Source organism: Eriocheir sinensis, chromosome 6, assembly GCF_024679095.1.
Source record: "Eriocheir sinensis breed Jianghai 21 chromosome 6, ASM2467909v1, whole genome shotgun sequence".
Taxonomy (NCBI): Eukaryota; Metazoa; Arthropoda; class Malacostraca; order Decapoda; family Varunidae; genus Eriocheir; species Eriocheir sinensis.
This window is the reverse complement of record NC_066514.1, coordinates 20,793,339-20,816,532: the sequence shown is the minus strand read 5'-3', so window position 1 is coordinate 20,816,532 and position 23,194 is coordinate 20,793,339. Positions and strand designations below refer to the sequence as shown.

Here is a 23,194-nt window from a genome sequence, read left to right as displayed (position 1 = left end):
TATGGCAGCTCCTGAGAGCAAGTTAACCACCAGTTTTCTTTCCCATCAGTAGATATATCTAACTTCCATTTGAAGCTTTCAGTTGTGTTTGGCTCACCTATATGTCTAGTCAGTATGTTCCACTCGTCCACCACTCTGTTCATGAACCATTTCTTGGCTGTTTCCTTCCTGAGCCTGAATATGGCCAATTATAACCTGATGCTGTGCATTCTTATACGTTTTTAATATAAGTACAGTGGACATCCCAAATACATGAGGCAGCATAAGTGTTTGGGTACTAAAAAACTTGTGTACTGGGAATACATATTCTGATGGGAAAATTATGACATGGGTAGCTCCACCCTGACTAACTGGCATTTTTTGTAACTTTGAAACTTCATAAAGGGAAACTTTTTAAGATATATTTTACATTAAGATATATTTTACAGCATACGGTCAGTCCTCGATTTAAAGGACTAAATGGGAAATCAACTAGTGTTCCCAGAAACAGTCTGTTGCTTGGTAATAGATTAAGGTTCATACTGTATTTTTACTGACATCGAAGATGCACTTTTTTTCTCAAAGTAAGACTAGCAAAAAAAATAGCATGCATCTTGGATGCCAAAGGATGCGTTACCCTTAAGGTGCTGTCACACGGAGGTTTTCTGGTGTCTTTTATTGACATCCAGCCGCCGGTACCGGTGGCAAGGAGCGCTCTTCCTATCACACGCGCAACAGATGTTTTCGGCCTCAGCACAGATCAAAACAACCTGGATGCTAAACATATATCGAGTACATATATATAAAAAAAAAGGGTTTACCAGGCATTACAGGTCCCATGTTGAGATACTCCTTCAGAGCTTCTGCTAATTTCTTGAAAACTTCTCGCTACATATTTCTCTTCAAATAGTTTTCATCCCTGGTGTCCCACAGACACTTGTTTTCCCGATAGAGCTCACAGAGGGTGGCAAGAGCGTCCTTGGACCAAATAATTTGCTCCATGGCCAGACAACGCCGCCCCACACAACACCTGAAAGTGTAAACAAAGACGCCAGTACTGGCTTCAAGATGACGATAATTGGCGTCTCGTGACGTGTCTAGCCACCAATGCTGCCATCAAAATGCCTGTATTGGTGGCTATATGCCAGTAAAGTTGCCCGTGTGATAGCATCTTTAGGCCTAACCTAGGCCTATAAGAAGTGTATAGATATAAGATGTTGAAGGCCTCTGACCACACCCCACGTCACATCCTGCCACCACACCTGACATCACACCCAGCCACACCACACCTGACATCACACCCAGCCACACCACACCACACATCACACCCAGCCACACCACACCACACATCACACCCAGCCACACCACACCCCACATCACACCCAGCCACACCAAACTACACATCACATCCAGCCACACCAAGCCACACTGCACTACAGTAGGTACACTCAGCAACACTACGCCACCCTGCTGTGTTGCACCATACACAGAATACAACATCACCTCCCACATATGAATACCAGTAGTGTTCTGCTGCATCAAACTTTTCCATTATGAACAATCCTGGACCATATACCAGATTTTTGCTTGATAGTGCCATGCATTCTGCAGTAATAATGCTGATTCAATCAACAAAGCATTCCTTGCTTGATATTTCAGAAAACAAAGTAGCCTCAAAGTGACCAACCTTGCCCAACCAACATCACCAACACTATAACCAAGAATCCGACTGGCCAATGATGGCGTACAGACCGTCTTCTTCCTTTCCAATACTTGTACGAGGCAAGTCAGCAGACAGTCATTCACACGGCCAACCTAACTCACCTGTCCTTTAAAAAATATGAATGAATTAGAATGGAGAATAGTGTGCAGTGTAAATAACTTTTGCAAAAAGGATAGACAAGGAGAGATTCAGCCTGAACTGATTTGTTGAGAATAAATAAGACATCCAGGTCTCAAAAAGGACAGGCCTGGCAGCCCTGTGTAACTGAGCACAGAGCAGCCTAGCTCAGTACTGAAGCGGGAGTGGAAAAGCATACGAGTCTAAGGCTCTTCGTCTCATCAGCTCTCCTCCTCCTACTGATAGTCTTCTACCTCTTAAATTCCGTCGCGATGTTGCATCTCTTTCTATCTTGTATCGATATTTTCATGCTGACTGCTCTTCTGAACTTGCTAACTGCATGCCTCCCCCCTCCCGCAGCCCCGCTGCACATGACTTTCTACTCATGCTCATCCCTATACTGTCCAAACCCCTTATGCAAGAGTTAACCAGCATCTTCACTCTTTCATCTCTCATGCTGGTAAACTCTGGAACAATCTTCCTTCATCTGTATTTCCTCCTGCCTACGACTTGAACTCTTTCAAGAGGAGGGTATCAGGACACCTCCTCCTCCTGAAATTGACCTCTCTTTCGGCCACATCTTTGGATTCTTTTTGGGAGCAGCGAATAGCGGGCTTTTTCATTATTATTGTTTACTTTTTTTGTGCCCTTGAGCTGTCTCCTTTGATGTAAAAAAAAAAAAAAAAATACAGGAATCAAATTTGTTGGGTACAGGATGTATCACATGTTGATGGGTTCTTCTGCTATGATATCGTCCATTGATTTATATCATTGAACTATAGATATATTTGTGCCTAACATCACTAAATATTACATTTCCACAAAAAATCCACGTTAAATCTATTCCCATAGAAAGGCCCCATAAATTGCTTGCTTCAAGTGTCCTCCCACAAGAGCTCCCACAAAAATTTATTTCACCCATAAATATGTGGATACAGGTAACTCTTGATTTACGCGAGTATTGTGTCCTTGAAGAGGTCGTGTAAATCAAAAACAATGTAAATCAAACAAGAGGTAGGTTTGTACCTTTATTGCCTACTGTATCACTCTGACTCCTCTCCCTCTCGTGGTTCCTCCTCTGGCTGCCCTTCCCCTCATTGTAGCACAGCAGCGAGGGTGGTGTTGTTGTTGAGTAGCGTGGCAGCGTGGGTACTGTATTGTTGTTCAAGTGGCATGCAGGAAGAACTGAGCTCAGCTGTGTGGCCGCGACGCCGTGTGAGTCCAGTTGCGTGAGACATCTGGTGGCCACTCCATAAAATATTGCGAATAAGTGGAAAAAAACGTGTAAATTAAACATTTATTTGGATTTTGGACCCTGCGTTATTTAAAAAACCTGTAAACCAAACTCGCGTACATCGAGAGTTACCTGTACTTCCCACAAATGGGCGGCACTGTCCCTAGAAGAGCACCCAGGTACAGGGGCAGTGCCGGATTTACCAAGTGCGGGGCCTGTAGCAGATTGATTTGATGTACAGATAATGACCGGGAAGTAATTGAATATTTTATAGATTTGATCTACATTCTACAACAACAAAAACAAAAACAACAAAAGTCTAATGTAATGTTTTATTTGCAAGGAGAAATATAAAATAAAAACTTCAAACAATGACATTCAAAGGTCTTTTCGACGCATTTTGATCTCTGCAAATTTGGCAATTATTTCAGAGGAGTTCAGTGACTTCAGAACGTCATTTTCAACATTCAGAAGAGTTAAATAGTGTAGCCGCTCTTGCCCCATCGTGTTTCGTAGGTAGTTTTTAATCAACTTCATTTTTGAAAATGATCTCTCTCCAGTACAATTAGTTACCATCATACATAGATAAATGCGTAACAAATTGTCAATGTTAGGAAACGTGGTATCAATATTGTTTTCTTTAATCAAAGTGAAATAGTTGAGTTCTGGAGAGGAGCAATCAACACCAATGTGCTTTACAAATTCTGAAAACTGAGGTAGTTCATCTTTCAATCCGTCTTCCAAATCATGGGGATATGCTTCTAAAAGTCTGTCAGCACTTTCTTGGATCTGCGCAGGTGTTAGGTCATGCAGATTTCGCAAAAAACTAAACCGTGTGTTCAATTGAGTGTATGCCTTGACGTTGCTCCAGCGCAGATAGTAGGCTGTCCATTACTGCAAGAAAAACTTCCACCGGAATCGGTCTTTAGGTGATTGATTATCTATTGCATCTGGAACTGAACGGCCACTGCCTACATCCTCATCGCGCCTTCGATTTGAGCAATTCTTCTTGTTCTTGTTGGTCGGTAATCCTGCACTTGAGTCAGGTTCTGCGCCTCTGACTCAAACGTATCAATTGTTCTCTGAAATTCTGTAGAGATCCTGCCAAAGAGGCACACAATGCTGAAGCAATGTTGAGATCTTGCTGCTTTGCTTGAAGAGGCTTGAGTTGCCTGGGCGCTCCAGTAAGCTATTCCAAACAACCACTAAGATTCCAGTTTCCAACAACTCCATTTTCTCGAGGAGTCCATTTGCCTGCTGTCGACATTCTGCCTTTTGCTCTTGGTCATTCATAAGTTTCTCCAGTGCCTCCTTTATAAAGGAAAACACTCTTTAATAACCTTAATGGCATCAGCTCTTGCGGACCACCGTGTTGCAGAGAGCCTCTTTAGCACTCCACCACCTGCACGCTCCAGAATGGACCACCGGTGTGTTGAAGCAGCAAAGAATACATAGATATTTTCAACAAAGTCAAAGAACTGAACTACTTCTGGACACGCTTGTGCAGCGCATACACCAACTAAATTCAACGAATGAGCATAGCATGGAACATATTCTGCAGCAGCACCAAATTTTTCTTTGACAAGTGCCTGTACTCCATTATATTTCCCGCTCATGTTGGACGCGTTGTCGTAACTCTGTCCACGACAATCGGCAAGATTGATACCCTTCTCACTGGTGTACTGTACGAGGCTGTCGAAAATCTGCTGAGCAGTATGGCCTTCCATTGGCAGAAATGCCAGAAACCTTTCCACAGGCCCTGTTGGCTTGACATATCTTACTGTGAAACAAAGCTGGTCCGTGTGAGTAATGTCCGGGTTGAATCTATTGTTATGGAAAAGTATTTAGCTTCTTTCAGTTCACTGACGATTGTATCTTCAGCTGCTTTTCCCAATATCTCGACTACCTCTTCGCAAATGGTCTTTGATAAGTAGGAAGTGTGCCCTTTTCCACGGTTCGCATGCATCTTGATGTGTTGGCACAAGAATGGATCTACAGTTGCAAGAAGCTCCAACAGTCCCAAATAGTTTCCGTTGCTAGGAGACCCTACTGTTTCATCTGTTCCTCTGACGGCCAACCCTCTGTCACACAAGAACTTTATGACATTTATGAGCCTCTCAGTAGGGAACCCCAGTATTTCTTCTCGTCCTCAAGTTGTTTCGTCAGGGCAGCATCAATTTTTCTCCATCTTTTCGGAGATTGATCAGGTACAGGACCGCAGCTTTGTGCCTCGAACTTAACTTCGTGTCTCTCAATGAGCAACTGTGCATTTTCCAGTCATTGAAACCTTCACAAAATACGTGCAATTCAGTGTTTGATGAGGCTTCTAGTTTGCAGATAAAACAGTACAAATTGCCTTTGGTCTCGCTGTAGCATAACCACTCCCTAAGCCGCTTTTCATTTGTGGTTTTATGTACATGAGTAAAATATTGCTTTTACAATATCTATTGCAACCTTCAGCCCCATAGAATCTCTTTGATTTGGTAAAGTCACTGTTCATGTGTTGACATTCTGAGCTGCCTCTTGCTGCCCATTTCCTTTTTGTTCATATGTAAGAATTAAAGGCCACTCCCCAAATCATTGGATTGAGCTGCCAGATCTGGAATGATAGGTGTTGGTGAGTAGCAAGGCTGTTGAGTTTCTATTGCCTTGGTTGGTTCCTGTTGTTCTTGCTCTGTAGTACTTGAGCTTGAGCAAGGCTGCTGAAGTTCCAGCATAGTATCATCATCATAAGTAGTTGAACCAACAGCAGATGGTGACGTAGTAGAAAAAACGTTGTGAGTTTAGGCATTTTTGCAGTAATTTCTGTTGCTCTTCTGATGCCTCTCTCTTTCTTCTGGCTTTCTCTGCTCCGGAAGATATTTCCTTCCCATATCTCTGGCTCGTGAAGTCATTGTGAAGTCAGTCCTAAACAGTGCTTAAACAAGCACAAAAAGGGGAGGACACACTGGTCACCCCCACAGAGCTTCACACAGCTCAAAACACCACCAAAAAATAAACAGAGTAGTCCCCAGGGCCTGTCTTGCTCCTTCAAGGAAAACAACGGCGGGACACTCTCTCAACACCCACAGGTCATACCCCCAGGTCCACTCCACCAACACCAAAAAAAAACACAGGACCATCAGGAGAGAAAATAACAGCAACACACTCCTCCTTCTACTCCTCCCTCGGACTCCAAACACTCCTCACAGACTATGTACACACACAAAAGAAAATAAACACTGGCTTTAACTGGTGTAGGGCAAGACTCAGCCACTACAGGCCCTCTCAAAATAAAAATAAAACACACCAATCTCACTCACACACAGACAGACAGACAGTCAGCACCCTCATGGTGCCCAAGAACAAAGGGAGGTCAAGCAGCCCCCTTAAGGCCTCACAAAAAGCCTATACAGTGCAAACAACAAGCACTCAAATAAGGGAGGATCTCTATCACTCCCAGTACCCCTAAGGGCAACTGCTGGCGTCAACACGCCCTTAGCAGCTCTCACTCCAAACTATTAACCGCCACCCACGGTTGACTTATACTCCCATCAACACAGGGGAGGAGAGACACCACCATCAACAAGGGCCAAAACTCCCCCAAATACTACTGTGTATGAGGCCTCAGCCAGCTTGTGTCACTGTTTACTGAGGGAAAAAGCACACAAAGGCAAGAAAGCCCCACAACATTTACGTTAAGATTCCCCACAACAGTAAAGCAGAGAGCACAAGCCATACACGTCTATCTAGAGTGGTGGTAAGCGCGTCTCTGCCTGCCAGGCCTCTGCCTAGCTCGCTGCTCCCTCGCGGGTAGCCACATCGTGACATTACTTCACTTTCCTTCTTGCTCTCTCAATACACTCGCTACTAATTAGGTTCTATCATCACACACAGCCAAACACTTCTACACAACCCTCAACACTCTTACGCACTTCAAATCCCCCAACAACACTACACAGCCACTAAACAGTTCACAAATTATCATACGCAGCATCCCACTTACACTCCCTATCCTCCTCCAACGCTGTCGCCTTTACAACTTCGTCATAAGGACTCACCTCACTAGCTACTCAACAAACACACCCTCCTCATCACCCACTCTCTCATCATCAACTACACACAATCCCCACCACTATTCAACTCCCGTAAACAACCTACAATACATACATGAAGGGTGCGAAGGGATGAAGGACCGGGGTCCCTAGTCCCCCTCACGGGCCTCACGACAGCCCGCGACAGCACACACACAAAGAAATATTTTCTTCCACATAACAAGTCCCCAATTGTTACAATTTATTTATTTATTTATTTATTTATTTATTTATTTATTTATTTATTTTTTTTTGCTCAACCAAGCGCGGGGCCCTTGTGAAGCGCGGGGCCCGTAGCAGCTGCTACATCTGCTACTATGTTAATCCAGCACTGTACAGGGGGGTCGCCTGATATGCGAACTTGGGATATGCGAACCACCTCATATGTGACCTCCTTCCTCCCTCCCTCCCCCCCTTGGGGGGTGGAGCACGTGGGAGCGGTGACTTGACTCGGTAGTAAGAGAAAAGTTTTTTTTTCATTCATTTCATGTTCCCGACTTCGCTAACATCCATTTCCTACCAAATAATGAACTTGCTGTTACTCACTTCCCGAAGGAAGGGAAATAAACAATGGCGCAATCTGGCAACTCTACTCTGTGAGACGGCTCCACGTGTTCTCTTCATCAGTACGTCTAAAGCAGCCATTGCTCTCACAAGCTGTGTCTGTGCTGTGTGCAAGCTAGCCTGTGGGCTATTGTTGTTGCTGTTGTTGTTATTATGGCGCCTCCAAAGAACTCGAAAAAGCAGTTTATTACATTGGAAACTAAGTTAAAAAAATGTGGCTGACCGCCCATATACCATTATTTACATGCTTTTTAAGGTTCCTAATATGCGAATTTGCGATATGCGAGGCTTTGAACCGCCCATATTCTCGCATATTAGACGACCCCCCTGTACTTTACAAAACAATTGATCATGTAGAGGAGCCCGAGGCAGAGACATTTTTACCCACTCTGACTCTTGCCAAAAATACCAGATAACTCTGATTCTGACTCAACACACCTGCATGTATATATGACACATGGAGAGAGAGAGAGAGAGAGAGAGAGAGAGAGAGAGAGAGAGAGAGAGAGAAAAAAAAACATACAATACAGAACACGTGTGTACACAGTGACACGAGTGGAGTGCGTACACACATGTATTCTGTTTTTTTTTTTTTTTTTTTTTTTTTTTTTTTGTGTATATATATTTTTATAGTTTATGTAGTTATTTTTTATATAGATTTTATTCTGCCCTTTGAATAGGCAGCACATGGCAGTGCACCTTTGGGTCTGTAAATAGTATATATGTATCTATGTTTAAATGAGAGAGAGAGAGAGAGAGAGAGAGAGAGAGAGAGAGAGAGAGAGAGAGAGAGAGAGAGAGAGAGAGAGAGAGAGACTGCTTAGCTTACCTCACATAAAAAATGCATTCGAGAGGATGCATTCATGACTTATATAAATGGTCTTAACCTGGTAGCAGCGATGGGCCAAATTTGTGGCTTTACTGTGTAGCAGCGATGGGCCACATTTGTGCCATGATATAAACCCCCCAAAATAGATGATGCACAATCAGATTGTCGTACTCAGCCGCATATATTTCCCGACTTCCTACCATATCGTTATTTGTGTGGTTACGACAGTCTTGGAGTGGTGGCTGAGTGGTAGCGTGCTGGGCCCACATTCACCGCGTGATGGACGACACGGGTTCGAATCCCCACGCTACCACCTAGGATTTTTCAGTTACCGCCGAGTGGCTTAAAACTACCCACATGCTGTCCTGAAGACCACCCATCAACCCGGACTCCTGAGGAAACCGTCCAAGTTAATCAAGAAGGAGTTCCGGGGGGCAGCATGAGCTAAGAGAAGATGGCGCCACTATAAACACTTGCCTGCACCATGACGGGCTGGGGCTGACTACCATCCAGGCCCCTCAAGAGAGCCTACTTGCACTATCGCCGTTCACGTAAAAAAAAGAAAAAAAAAGAAAAGAAAAAAAAGAAAAAGAAACCCATCAATATTTAACAGTTTTAACGCTAACTTTAATTTCCTGTTGTTATGTGTGTGTTTACAACAGTCTTGGAGCCTAAAAATGATGAATGTAATGTTCAGTGTACCACAATTTAGCAACGTTGGCACCAACCCTCAAATCAAAGTGCCATAAACACCTACATCACTCAAGTGTACTAACGCAATAGTAAAGTCATAATTAGACAGGAACTATTTGTATGAAAAACACTTTGGGCGGAGTGGAAAAATTTGGGCGGCTTTTCCAATACCCTACGCCCCTGTCCACCCAGCAGTGAATGGGTACCAGGTATTAATCGGGGGTTGTGTCCCGTCTCCTGGGATCTGTTCCCTTCTCCTATAATTCCTTCCCCTTCTGTCTCTCTCCGGCATATGACCACAGATGTTGCGCCGACTAAACCAAACTTTCCAACTTTCCAACACTTCTAGGCTATAAATATGAAATAATAAAATGAAAAACAATAACAAAAAAAGTTCAGCACACAACCAATGTTCATCGCCGTTTCTTCCTTTTCCAGTCATTTCACAATGTCTAATTTCACTTCCATTGTGATTTCTTTCCTCTTTTTTGAAGCACTGCCATCAGAAGAGTCTGCCTTATGCTTGGGAGACATAATGAAGGCCAAGAGTCGATGGGGGGCTTCGTGGTGCAGTGGTTAGCACACTCGGCTCACAACTGAGAGAGCCCGGGTTCGATTCCCGGGCGGAGTGGAAAAATTTGGGCAGCTTTTCCGATATCCTATGCCCCTGTCCACCCAGTAATGAATGGGTACCAGGTATTAATCGGGGGTTGTGTCCTGTCTCCTGGGGTCTGTTCCCTTCTCCTATAATTCCATCCCCTTCTGTCTCTGCGGCATATGACCACAGATGTTGTGCCGACTAAACCAAACTTTCCAACTTTCAAGATTTGAGATTCTACTGTATGTGCCTTTATCAATGTCTACTATTCAATGTACACTTATCAAATTTTGTAACATTTAATTAATGAATTGTGTTTGAAAACAATTTTTATATCTTAAAAACCTATTTTGGATGAAAAATATTAACAAAAATCAACAGAAAATATCACAAAAATGTAATCGATTTAGTTATAAAATTTAAAAAAATTAACTTAGCACAAAAAAACTTACCTGATCGAGAGAAACGGGTGTGATTTTCGGATTCAGCGGTGCAAATTTGTCCTGAATCAGTTGAAAAAACTTAGACAACTTACTTTTTTTTTTAACCCAGTGTAATCATTAACCGTGTAGCAGTGATGGGCCAAATTTGTGGCTTTACCGTGTAGCAGCGACAGGCCAAATTTGTGGCTTTACCGTGTAGCAGTGACGGGCCAAATTTGTGGCTTTACCGTGTAGCAGTGACGGGCCAAATTTGTGGCTTTACCGTGTAGCAGTGACGGGCCAAATTTGTGGCTTTACCGTGTAGCAGCGACAGGCCAAATTTGTGGCTTTACTGTGTAGCAGCGACGGGCCAAATTTGTGGCTTTACCATGTAGCAGCGACAGGCCAAATTTGTGGCTTTACCGTGTAGCAGCGACGGGCCAAATTTGTGGCTTTACTGTGTAGCAGCGACGGGCCAAATTTGTGGCTTTACCGTGTAGCAGCGACGGGCCAAATGTGTGGCTTTACCGTGTAGCAGCGACGGGCCAAATTTGTGGCTTTACCGTGTAGCAGCGACGGGCCAAATGTGTGGCTTTACCGTGTAGCAGCGACGGGCCAAATTTGTGGCTTTACCGTGTAGCAGTGACGGGCCAAATTTGTGGCTTTACCGTGTAGCAGCGACGGGCCAAATTTGTGGCTTTACCGTGTAGCAGTGACGGGCCAAATTTGTGCCATGATATACATCCCCCAAAATAGATGATGCATAAATTGATCACAAATGCTTTGATATATATTATGATATGGTTTGTGTGAGTGATGATTTTTTCTCATTTTTCTTGCTTAGAGGGACCATTAAGAAACATGATCCCCGCTGCTACTGGGTTAAGGTATTATTTATCTCTTTCCCTTTTCCCTAATCCATGATGCTCGCTTCCTATCCAGCATTTTTCTCTATTCCTTCTACTGGAATATTAACCCAATTGAACTGTATATTAATGTTACTGATTTTCCTCCCAGATTGTGAGGGAAGAGCCAGAGGAGCAGGAAGTACATTTCTTGGCCTTTGATAAACTATGTCAGTGCAACACCCATGTATCACCCACTGAGGCGGTGACTTTCTGCCAGAAGGCGCTCAACATTAAGGAGGAGCCAAGGCTGTACTGTGAAATGGCAGATGCTAACATTGCCAATGAAATGTTTGATGAAGGTGAGTTAGTAGTGGACAGGCCTTGGGAGGTAAATACTGAAAGATGATACACCGGGTATTCGATATATGCGAGTTTGAAATATGCGAATTCGCTTATATGTGACTAACTTAAATGTGCCAAGTATTCGTTTTATGCAAGAAAAATTCGCTATAATGTGAGTAGCATTGCTGGTGTGACTGGTTGGTGAGGTATGGTGGCCAACTCGCACTAGAGGGCTGCGAGTTCAAATGTTTTCCCGCACTTTCCTCGCCTATAATTAACCTTTTCCTTCCTCTGATCCTAAAGTTAATCCACAGGTAGGTAATTATCAGCTCACATCTGTACTAATGTGCTTTATTGTTGCTTTAGTGCTTTATTATTGTGAAACGGTGCCGGAATAAATAGTGTTCGAAAACGGGTAGTGGAACATAACTCCCTATAATTAATGGGATGATAGGTTCGATATATGCGAATTCACATTATGCAAGCTCTTTGCAGAACCTAACCCTTGCATATAATGAAAACCTGGTGTATTATAAAGAAAGCATAGGTAAATGGTGAGATGACAGATACTAACATTCCGTCCAAATGCATGAGGAAGGGTATTTTAAAATGGACAAGCCCTCTTGGGGGAGATAAGGAAAGGTGAATATTCTAAATAAACAACTGAAGCAATATATAAGGGCTTCAGGAAAGGTTTATGGAGAAAAGGAGGAGATTGTATCATGTTTTTGTAGATCTAGAGAAGGCATTTGACAGAGTACCAAGGGAAATTATAAGATGGGCATTGAGAAGGCAAAGAGTACCAGAAAGATTGCTTGATATGGTGATTGGACCATATTAACCCGGTAGCAGCGGGATCATGTTTCTTAATGGTCCTTCCAAGCGAGAAAAATGAGAAAAAATCACCCCTCACACAAAGCATTTCATAATATATATCAAAGCATTTGTGATCAGATTATGTATCAACTATTTTGGGAGGATTATATCATGGCACAAATTTGGCCCATCGCTGCTTTTTTTTATATTTTTTTTTTATTTATTTATTTATTTTTTTTACGTTGTTGCCTATTGCGCCGGTAGGCATCTTCCCGGTGGGGCCTGATGGTCGGCCCAAGGCTTCTTCCAGGTGGGGCCTGATGGTCGGCCCAGCCCGTTCTGGCACAGGCGAGTGTTTATAGTGGCGCCATCTTGCATTGGCTCATGCTGCCCCCCGGAACTCGTTCTTGATTCACTTGGATGGCTTCCTCTAGAATCCGGGTTGATGGGTGGTCTTCAGGACAGCATGTGGGTAGTTTTAAGCCACTCGGCGGTGACTGAAAAATCCGAGTGGTAGCGTGAGGATTCGAACCCGCGTCGTCCATCACGCGGCGAATGTGGGTCCAGTACGCTATCACTTCGGCCACCGCCTACACGGTAAAGCCACAAAATTAGCCCGTCACTGCTACCGGGTGAAGGTACAAAATCGAGAATGAAAACAGTGGTGGGAACATCAGATGTGTTTGAAATTGGAGTGGGGGTTCAACAGGGATCTGCCCTTAGCCCACTCTTGTTTATACCAGTAATGGAGGAGGCAACAAAGGAAGCAAGAGGAGAGGCACCATGGGAGCTGTTGCATGCAGATGACTTGGTAATAAATGCAGAGGCAGCAGAAGAAGTGAAGGAAAAGTTTAATAAATGGAAGGAAGGAATGGAGGAGAGGTTTAAAAATTCATATGGAAAAAACAAAGTACATGGTGACTGGAAAAGAAGCAAGAGAAAAGATTAAATCAGGAAAATATTAATGTGGATGGTGTGGGGAGGGAGTAGGTGTAAATTCTGTCTTGTGTACATGTTGCAGGCAGTGGTGCCACCATAGATGCTCAGGCCTCAGAAATGTAAGAGGAGTGCAGAATTTTACATGCCCAGCTTGTGTAGGGAGACAGCAAGGACAAGAAACTGAGAGGGATGAACTAGAGGAGGAAAGCTGGATGAGGTAGAACATTTCTGTTATTTGGGAGATGTTCTGGACTGTGAGGCAGGAGTGGAGAGGACAGTGGGAGCGAGAGTGGCAGCAGCGTGGTTAAAGTGGAGGGAGGTGGCCGGTCTACTCGTGAATTGTAGCGTACCTCTAAAGAGCAGAGCAGGGGTGTACCAAGCGTGCATTAGATCAGTGATGTTGTATGGAGCAGAAACATGGGCGCTAACTAGAAAATTGATGGAGGTATCGAGAGCAAGTGATCGCAGAATGGTGAGGTGTATGGCGGGGATCAGGTGGCAAGATAGGGTGTCCAGTGCTGATGTAGCTAACAGATGTGGAGTAGAGGACCTGGAAACAGTGCTCAGAAGGGAAAGACTCCGATGGTTTGGACATGTAAAGAGAGCAGGAGCGGATACAGTGCTGGAAGTTTTGGAGAGATTGGAAGTAGAAGGAAGGAAACCATTTGGTAGAACTAGGAAAACGTGGAGAAGGTGTGTACAGGAAGACTTGGCATTGATGGGATTGGATGAGCATCAGGCAGAAGACAGAGTAGAATGGAGGAGAGACATAAAGCGTCCAGCCGCTGAGGGAGAGTGAAAATGGATGTTAAACGAAATGATGCTGATGATGATGATTGTAGGAAAACTAGTGTAATTATTTGGGAGTAAGCTAGCAAGCAGAAGAGGAAGTCTGATTGGTGACATAAAACCTGATCAGATTTTATTTGGTTGAAAATATTGTCCATTAACCCGGTAGCAGCGACGGGCCAAATTTGTGGCTTTACCGTGTAGCAGTGACGGGCCAAATTTGTGGCGTTACCGTGTAGTAGCGACGGGCCAAATTTGTGGCTTTACCGTGTAGCAGCGACGGGCCAAATTTGTGGCTTTACCGTGTAGCAGCGACGGTCCAAATTTGTGGCTTTACCGTGTAGCAGTGACGGGCCAAATTTGTGGCTTTACCGTGTAGTAGCGACGGGCCAAATTTGTGCCATGATATAAATCCCCAAAAATAGATAATACATAATCTGATCACAAATGCTTTGATATACATTATGAAATGGTTTGTGTGAGGGGTGATTTTTTCTCATTTTTCTCGCTTGGAGGGACCATTAAGAAACATGATCCCCGCTGCTACCGGGTTAATGTGTTATGATTGGAGTATTGGCATGGGAAGAGAATACCAGTTGACCTTATTATATATACTGTATGATTTTAGAGGATTTAAAATCTTTTCTTACAATTGATAGCCACACACTTAGTGGTATTTGTATTACCATAATTAGTATATAAATCATTTTAATATGGTGATAATGATGATGATACTCACATTATATCAGCACTGTGGGACGCTTTTACAGTCGTTTTGTTTGTTTTGATTGTTACCAATGGCGGCGATCGACGCTATAGTTTTCCACGTGAAACTGGCCGATGGGGTAGTGGCGGCTGCAGAGGATGCGAGAGGTGTTGAGAGTGTGTGGTAAGGTGCGGGGCTAGGCTAACCCCGCAGCCGCCACTACCCCATCGGCCAGTTTTAAGTAGAAATTCTATAACGTCGATCGCCGCCATTGGTAACGATGAAAACAAACAAAATGACTGTGAAAGCTGCCCTTGGTGATTCCTCTTCTCTGTACAGAATGGGAAATGGAGTTTTGATGATAATTTTTTTCACAGCTGTGAGGTACTTCCAGAAGGCTCTAGATATTGATGAAAGTCTACAGAGGGCAAAAGAAGGTCTAGAAAGAGCACAAAAGCTGAAGAAGCAAGCGGGTAAACGTGACTACTACAAGATTTTAGGAGTCAGAAGGACGGCCAACAAGAAGGAAATCACCAAAGCATACAGGTAAGAAGAGGCTGGATAATACATGACACTCGGCTCACAACCGAGAGAGCCCGAGTTCGATTCCCGGGTGGAGTGGAAACATTTGGGCGGCTTTTTCGATACCCTACGCCCCTGTCCACCCAGCAGTGAATGGGTACCAGGTATCAATCGGGGGTTGTGTCCCGTCTCCTGGGATCTGTTCCTTTCTCCTATAATTCCTTCCCCTCCTGTCTCTCTCCGGCATATGTCCACAGATGTTGCGCCGACTAAACAAAACTTTCTTTACATGATAGTTGCTGCATCTATGTTTAATTGAAAAGTAAAATGAGTCCATTAACCCCTTGACTGTGGATTTCCTACAGTCAAACCTCACCAAGCTACAGGAATGGAAAAAAAACTGGCTGCTACAATTCAATGAAGAAAAATGTAAAGTCCTGCACCTTGGGAGGGGATATCCAGCACACCAATACCACATGGGAAACACTCCACTATCCACCACAGAGACAGAGAAAGACCTGGGAGTGTATGTTACCAGGCTACCAGTGAAGGGATATCCAGCACACCAATACCACATGGGAAACACTCCACTATCCACCACAGAGACAGAGAAAGACATGGGAGTGTATGTTACCAGGCTACCAGTGAAGGGATATCCAGCACACCAATACCACATGGGAAACACTCCACTATCCACCACAGAGGCAGAGAAAGACATGGGAGTGTATGTTACCAGGCTACCAGTGAAGGGATATCCAGCACACCAATACCACATGGGAAACACTCCACTATCCACCACAGAGGCAGAGAAAGACATGGGAGTGTATGTTACCAGGCTACCAGTGAAGGGATATCCAGCACACCAATACCACATGGCTAACACTCCACTATCCACCACAGAGGCAGAGAAAGACATGGGAGTGTATGTTACCAGGCTACCAGTGAAGGGATATCCAGCACACCAATACCACATGGGAAACACTCCACTATCCACCACAGAGGCAGAGAAAGACATGGGAGTGTATGTTACCAGGCTACCAGTGAAGGGATATCCAGCACACCAATACCACATGGGAAACACTCCACTATCCACCACAGAGGCAGAGAAAGACATGGGAGTGTATGTTACCAGGCTACCAGTTAAGGGATATCCAGCACACCAATACCACATGGGAAACACTGCACTATCCACCACAGAGGCAGAGAAAGACATGGGAGTGTATGTTACCAGGCAACCAGTGAAGGGATATCCAGCACACCAATACCACATGGGAAACACTCCACTATCCACCACAGAGGCAGAGAAAGACATGGGAGTGTATGTTACCAGGCTACCAGTGAAGGGATATCCAGCACACCAATACCACATGGCTAACACTCCACTATCCACCACAGAGGCAGAGAAAGACATGGGAGTGTATGTTACCGGGCTACCAGTGAAGGGATATCCAGCACACCAATACCACATGGGAAACACTCCACTATCCACCACAGAGACAGAGAAAGACATGGGAGTGTATTTTGCAGGGCTACCAGTGAAGGGATATCCAGCACACCAATACCATATGGGAAACACTCCACTACCCACCACAGAGTCAGAGAAAGACATGGGAGTGCATGTTACCAGGCTACCAGTGAAGGGATATCCAGCACACCAATACCACATGGCTAACACTCCACTATCCACCACAGAGGCAGAGAAAGACATGGGAGTGTATGTTACCAGGCTACCAGTGAAGGGATATCCAGCACACCAATACCACATGGCTAACACTCCACTATCCACCACAGAGGCAGAGAAAGACATGGGAGTGTATGTTACCGGGCTACCAGTGAAGGGATATCCAGCACACCAATACCACATGGGAAACACTCCACTATCCACCACAGAGGCAGAGAAAGACATGGGAGTGTATGTTACCAGGCTACCAGTGAAGGGATATCCAGCACACCAATACCACATGGGAAACACTCCACTATCCACCACAGAGGCAGAGAAAGACATTGGAGTGTATGTTACCAGGCTACCAGTGAAGGGATATCCAGCACACCAATACCACATGGGAAACACTCCACTATCCACCACAGAGGCAGAGAAAGACATGGGTGTTTGTTACCAGGCTACCAGTGAAGGGATATCCAGCACACCAATACCACATGGGAAACACTCCACTATCCACCACAGAGGCAGAGAAAGACATGGGAGTGTATGTTACCAGGCTACCAGTGAAGGGATATCCAGCACACCAATACCACATGGGAAACACTCCACTATCCACCACAGAGGCAGAGAAAGACATGGGAGTGTATGTTACCAGGCTACCAGTGAAGGGATATCCAGCACACCAATACCACATGGGAAACACTCCACTATCCACCACAGAGGCAGAGAAAGACATTGGAGTGTATGTTACCAGGCTACCAGTGAAGGGATATCCAGCACACCAATACCACATGGGAAACACTCCACTATCCACCACAGAGGCAGAGAAAGACATGGGAGTGTATGTTACCAGGCTACCAGTGAAGGGATATCCAGCACACCAATACCACATGGGAAACACTCCACTATCCACCACAGAGGCAGAGAAAGACATGGGAGTGTATGTTACCAGGCTACCAGTGAAGGGATATCCAGCACACCAATACCACATGGGAAACACTCCACTATCCACCACAGAGACAGAGAAAGACATGGGAGTGTATGTTACCAGGCTACCAGTGAAGGGATATCCAGCACACCAATACCACATAGCAAACACTCCACTATCCACCACAGAGACAGAGAAAGACATGGGAGTGTATGTTACCAGGCTACCAGTGAAGGGATATCCAGCACACCAATACCATATGGCTAACACTCCACTATCCACCACAGAGGCAGAGAAAGACATGGGAGTGTATGTTACCGGGCTACCAGTAAAAGTCAAATCTGTGCCAATCGCAGCGGACGGGCTAATGCACACTCTCAAGACAAATATGTACAGTAGTCCCACGGTAAACACATATTTTATGCACATTTTCTGTTATCACGGTTCAGCATGAAAAGGAATGTGAAATAATCTTTTGTTTATAATGGATGATAACTATTATATAAAGCGTTAGTATTTATAATAATCATATTTTAACCCGGTAGCAGCGGGGATCATGTTTCTTAACCCCTTCACTACGGCCGGGCCAAAGCAGCTCCCTGCGTCATATCTGAGATCGCCGCGCGCGCCAAATTTCAAATGTTGCCTTTGAATATTACAAGTTTTCAGCCACAAACTCAACACAATCATAATGTATTATATATAAAAAACATGCAGAATTAAATGGTGCACATAAAGAAACTCACTATGGTCGGGCCAAAACAGCGCCCCGCGCCGTATCCGGGATGGCTGTGTTTACCAAATTTCAAATGTCGCTATTGAATATAACAAGTTTTCAGCCATAAACTCAACATAATCATCATGTAATATATATGAAAACATGCAGAATTAAATGGTGCACATAGAGAACATAAATTAATTGATAATTTTGAGATGTAAGCATAAATATAGATAAAATAACTCGTATATTGGCTAAAGCGAGCCAGGATGCAGTATGCGCATCCTCGGATATGGTACAGGGCACGCAAGGACGCAGTATACATGTCCTCGTGTTGAAGGGGTTAGTGATCCCTCTAAGCGAGAAAAATGAGAAAAAAAAATCATCACTTACACAAACCATTTCATAATATATAGCAAAGCATTTGTGATCAGATTATGTATCATCTATTTTTGGGGGTTTATATCATGGCACAAATTTGGCCCGTCACTGCTACACAGTAAAGGCACAAATTTGGCCCGTCGCTGCTACACAGTAAAGCCACAAATTTGGCCCGTTGCTGCTACACAGTAAAGCCACAAATTTGGCCCATCGCTGCTACACAGTAAAGCCACAAATTTGGCCCGTTGCTGCTACACAGTAAAGCCACAAATTTGGCCCATCGCTGCTACACAGTAAAGCCACAAATTTGGCCCGTCGCTGCTACCGGGTTAATAAATAAAAATCACAAATTAATAGAAACTGGCAACTGTGGGTGCATTTGGTTCACTTGGTTAGGTGCACAACTCCCTCAGGGGGGGGAAGGGGGTTGAGCCAGACTGGACCATGGATCAGCTGGGCACAACAAATATGACTGCCAAAAACAACAGCTCTTCCACAATGCTTAGTACTTAATACTTCACAATACTTTAGGAGCAGAAAGTAGCGGGCTTTTTTTTCCTTATCGTATTTTTTGGTTGTTTTAACGCCCTTGCACTGTCTCCTCTGCGTTAAAAAAAAGAATGCCCCCTCCCCCAACACAACTTTTTTTTTTTTTTACAGCAGTGGAAGCAGGTCAAGGGCAATACAGAGAAAGTGTAGAGAGTAAAGCCTGCTATCCACTGCTCCTATGAAAGAAAAAAGTAGAAGTGGCCAAAAGAGAGGTCAATTTCAGGAGGGGAGGTGTCTCAATACTCTCCTCTTAACCCGTAAACTGCGCCAGACATCTCAAGATAGTTAGCCTGCGCCAGACATCTTAAGATGACGCATGTTCCAAGGTGGATATTTATATTTCCCGCGATGCCAAAGTATATTCCAATGAACCTTGTGTGGCAACATCATCCCTCTTTTGCACCATGTTGTCACCATCGTCATATTAGTTGCTCTTTAGCAGCCATGGAGAGTAGAAGTATGTCATCTACTGATGCTAACCAGTCTCATATTGCTCCTGCGGTCGTGAGCGTGGGGGAGGCATGGGAGGGGGTAAAAAGAAATTATTGGTAAAGAGAAAGATCGCAGTAGACAAATCTGAAAGAGACAGTGATTCAGATTGTATTCAGCCATCAGATTCAGCTGGTCTGAGGAAGTGTGGCAAGCGTGAGCATGATTCTGGCTCTCAGGGTCACAGACGCGCTGCCAGGCAGTCTACTCTGCCACCGACACCAACAAAATTTTTACCAATGCTAGTAGACCCTGATGAATCACTGTCATCTCTGTCTGATGATCCAGAGTGGCAGAAAGATGAGGAAAATGACAGTGGGGGTATAGGAGAACACTCAGCTAATGATCTGAGTGAGGGAGGGGTGTCAGCTGGTGTGGGAGAGGAGGGGGAGGCAGAGGGAGAGCAGGAGCCTCAGAGACGCGAGACAACGCGTGTGACTCATATCCTCTTGATAATGATGCACAAGAGGTTGATTATTGAAATTGACAAAGTGATGTTTCCTGTGATATATTTTGTTTGTTGTAACTGGAATGAATAATTAGTGGCAAGAGAATGTTCAGACGTGACTGTGCCGTGTGTCACCTTCCCTCTGCCACCGTCCTGTCTACCCCGTCACTACCAGCGCTCCCAAGGTTGCCTCATATCCACAACCTTTATCCCGCCATCATTGCCACATCAAGTGAATTATTATTTTTTTTGCACTATTTGGTGGTCAACATGTCTCTCTTGGGTGTTGTAATACTAAAAATTGTTTTCCAGCAGGTTATTGTTTTGCCATTTATTGCGCACCCAGGAGCTATTCCCGAATCTCAATTGCGCAGTTTATGGGTTAAAAGAAGTCAAGCCATGGCAGGAGGAAATAAAGATGAAGGAAGGTTGTTTCAGAGTTTACCAGTGTGTGGGATGAAAGAATGGAGATGCTGGTTAACTCTTGCATAAGGGGTTCGGACAGCACAGGGATGAGCTATAGTAGAAAGTAGAGTGCTGTAGGGCTGCAGGAACGGGGAAGGCATGTAGTTAGCAAGTTCAGAAGAGCAGTCGGCATGAAAATATAGCTGGCGGAATTTAACCCGGTAGCAGCGACGGGCCAAATTTTTGGCTTTACCGTGTAGCAGCGACGGGCCAAATTTGTGCCATGATATAACATCCCCAAAATAGATGATACATAATCTAATCACAAATGCTTTGATATATAATATGAAATGGTTTGTGTGAGGGGTGATTTTTCTCGCTTGGAGGGACCATTAAGAAACATGATCCCTGCTGCTACCGGGTTAAGAGGTAGAAAACTGTCGGTAAGAGGAGAGAAGTTGATGAGACGAAGAGCCTCAGACTATACTTTCTCCCAGAGAGCCGGGTGTGTGGAGCCCCCCACACGTGAGATGCATACTCAATATAAGGCCGGACAAGGGCTCTGTATATGGAAAGTTTCTGGGAGGGAGAAAAGAACTGGCCAAGACAATACAGAATGCCCGACTTCGAATAAGCTGATTTAACAAGAGATGTGAAGTTTCCAGTTGAGATTTTGAGTTAAGGATAGACCGAGGATGTTTAGTGTAGAAGGTGACAGCTGAGTGTTGTCGAAGAATAGGGGATAGGAGTTTGGAAGATTGTGTCGAGTTGATAGGTGGAGAAATTGAGTTTTTGAGATGTTGAAGGACACCAAGTTATTTTTGCTCCAATTGGAAATGATAGTAAGGTCTGAGGTTAAGCGTTCTGTGGCCTCCAGCCTGGAGTCTTCTATCTAAAGAAGTTGAGTAATGCAGAGTAGAGTCATCGGCATAAGAATGGATAGGACAGTTTGTTTTGAAAAGATCATCAATGAACAACAGAGAGTGGGTGATAGGACAGAGCCCTGTGGAACACCACTGTTGATAGGTTTAGGGAAAGAACAGTGACCGTCTACCACAGCAGAGATAGATCAGCCCGAAAGGAAACTGGAGATAAGGGTACAGAGAGAAGGATAGAATCTGTTGGAGGGTAGTTTGGTAAGCAAATATTTGTGCCAGACCATATGTGGCATTTTATATGTCTAAGGCAACAGCAAAAGTTTCACCAAAAAGCCTCAGGGAGGATGACCAAGAGTCAGTTAGGAAGGCAAGATCACCAGTAGAACACCTTTTGCAGAACCCATACTGGCGATCAGAAAGGTCAGAAGTGGATAGATGCTTAACCCGTAAACTGCTCTAGGGCTGTGGCGAGCTATCCTTGTGATGCGGCAGTGTTAAAAAAAGGTCGTGATTACAGTATCGGTAAAGATAGCATCCCTCCTTTCCTTTCCTGTTTCCTGTTTAGCTGACGACATTAATCCATATAAAAAAAAATGCTTCCTTGAAAAGCCAATATAATTTTCATCCATATCAAATAACTTGAGTGATAAAAAATAACTTCAGCCATCCCTCAAATAGTACAGTTTCCAATGGTTCGGTTTTATGTGGATTTTCATAGATTTTTTTAGGATTTTTAAATTTCCCGACAAGCAGGAAATTTAAAAATCCCAAAAAGATCTTCCATGACAACCGTATAAAACCAAAACTGAACTATTGGAAACCGTACTATTTGAGGGATGACCATAAAAAAGCTACCTTCTTTCTGGCGGGGAGGGGCCATTCATCATTCATGTTGGAGGGTCATGCATCGCCGGTCTAGCACAGTTTTTTGTGCTATCAACATTTGTTTCACTAACGGCTGTGTATGTAAATTATCTCCATAATGAATTCTCTCCAACAGGTCACTAGCCCAGAAATGGCATCCTGATCACTACAGTGGAGAAGAGAAGAAAAAGGCAGAAAAAATGTTCATTGATATTGCTGCAGCCAAGGAAGTTCTAACAGATGAGGGTAAGTTAAAGTTGTCACTGTAGTCTGTGTTGTTCCATGTGTCCACTCGTGAATGTATACATGGGCACCTGCACATTGTTGGTTCGTGAGTCTCTGAAGATCAACTTTTTATTTTTAGTGATATATTTGAATGTTTATGTATGCAAAGAACCCTCAAGCCCTCTTCTATAAACCATAAACATGCTGATTTGCATTGATAATATACCATACAAATATATGAAAGACAAGCTTGTATCAAACATTATAGTCAGATCATACTCAAACATTTTATAGCCTTTCAAATATCTAGAATTCATCTCATTGCTGGGGGTGGAGGGCTTCATGGTGCAGTGGTTAGCACACTCAGCTCACAACCGAGAGAGCCCGGGTTCGATTCCCGGGCGGAGTGGAAAAATTTGGGCGGCTTTTCCGATACCCTACGCCCCTGTCCA

General features: G+C 44.1%; 1 protein-coding gene across 1 annotated transcript in view; it reads left to right on the top strand.

The window, feature by feature from the left end:
- LOC126989926 (dnaJ homolog subfamily C member 3-like) overlaps positions 1-23,194 on the top strand; it is a 50,895-nt gene that overhangs the window by 23,659 nt on the left and 4,042 nt on the right. The window contains exons 7-9 of the mRNA XM_050848529.1: positions 11,250-11,439; positions 15,050-15,218; positions 22,654-22,763. Coding sequence (XP_050704486.1) covers positions 11,250-11,439; positions 15,050-15,218; positions 22,654-22,763 — 469 coding nt within the window. The remainder of the gene's footprint in view (positions 1-11,249; positions 11,440-15,049; positions 15,219-22,653; positions 22,764-23,194) is intronic.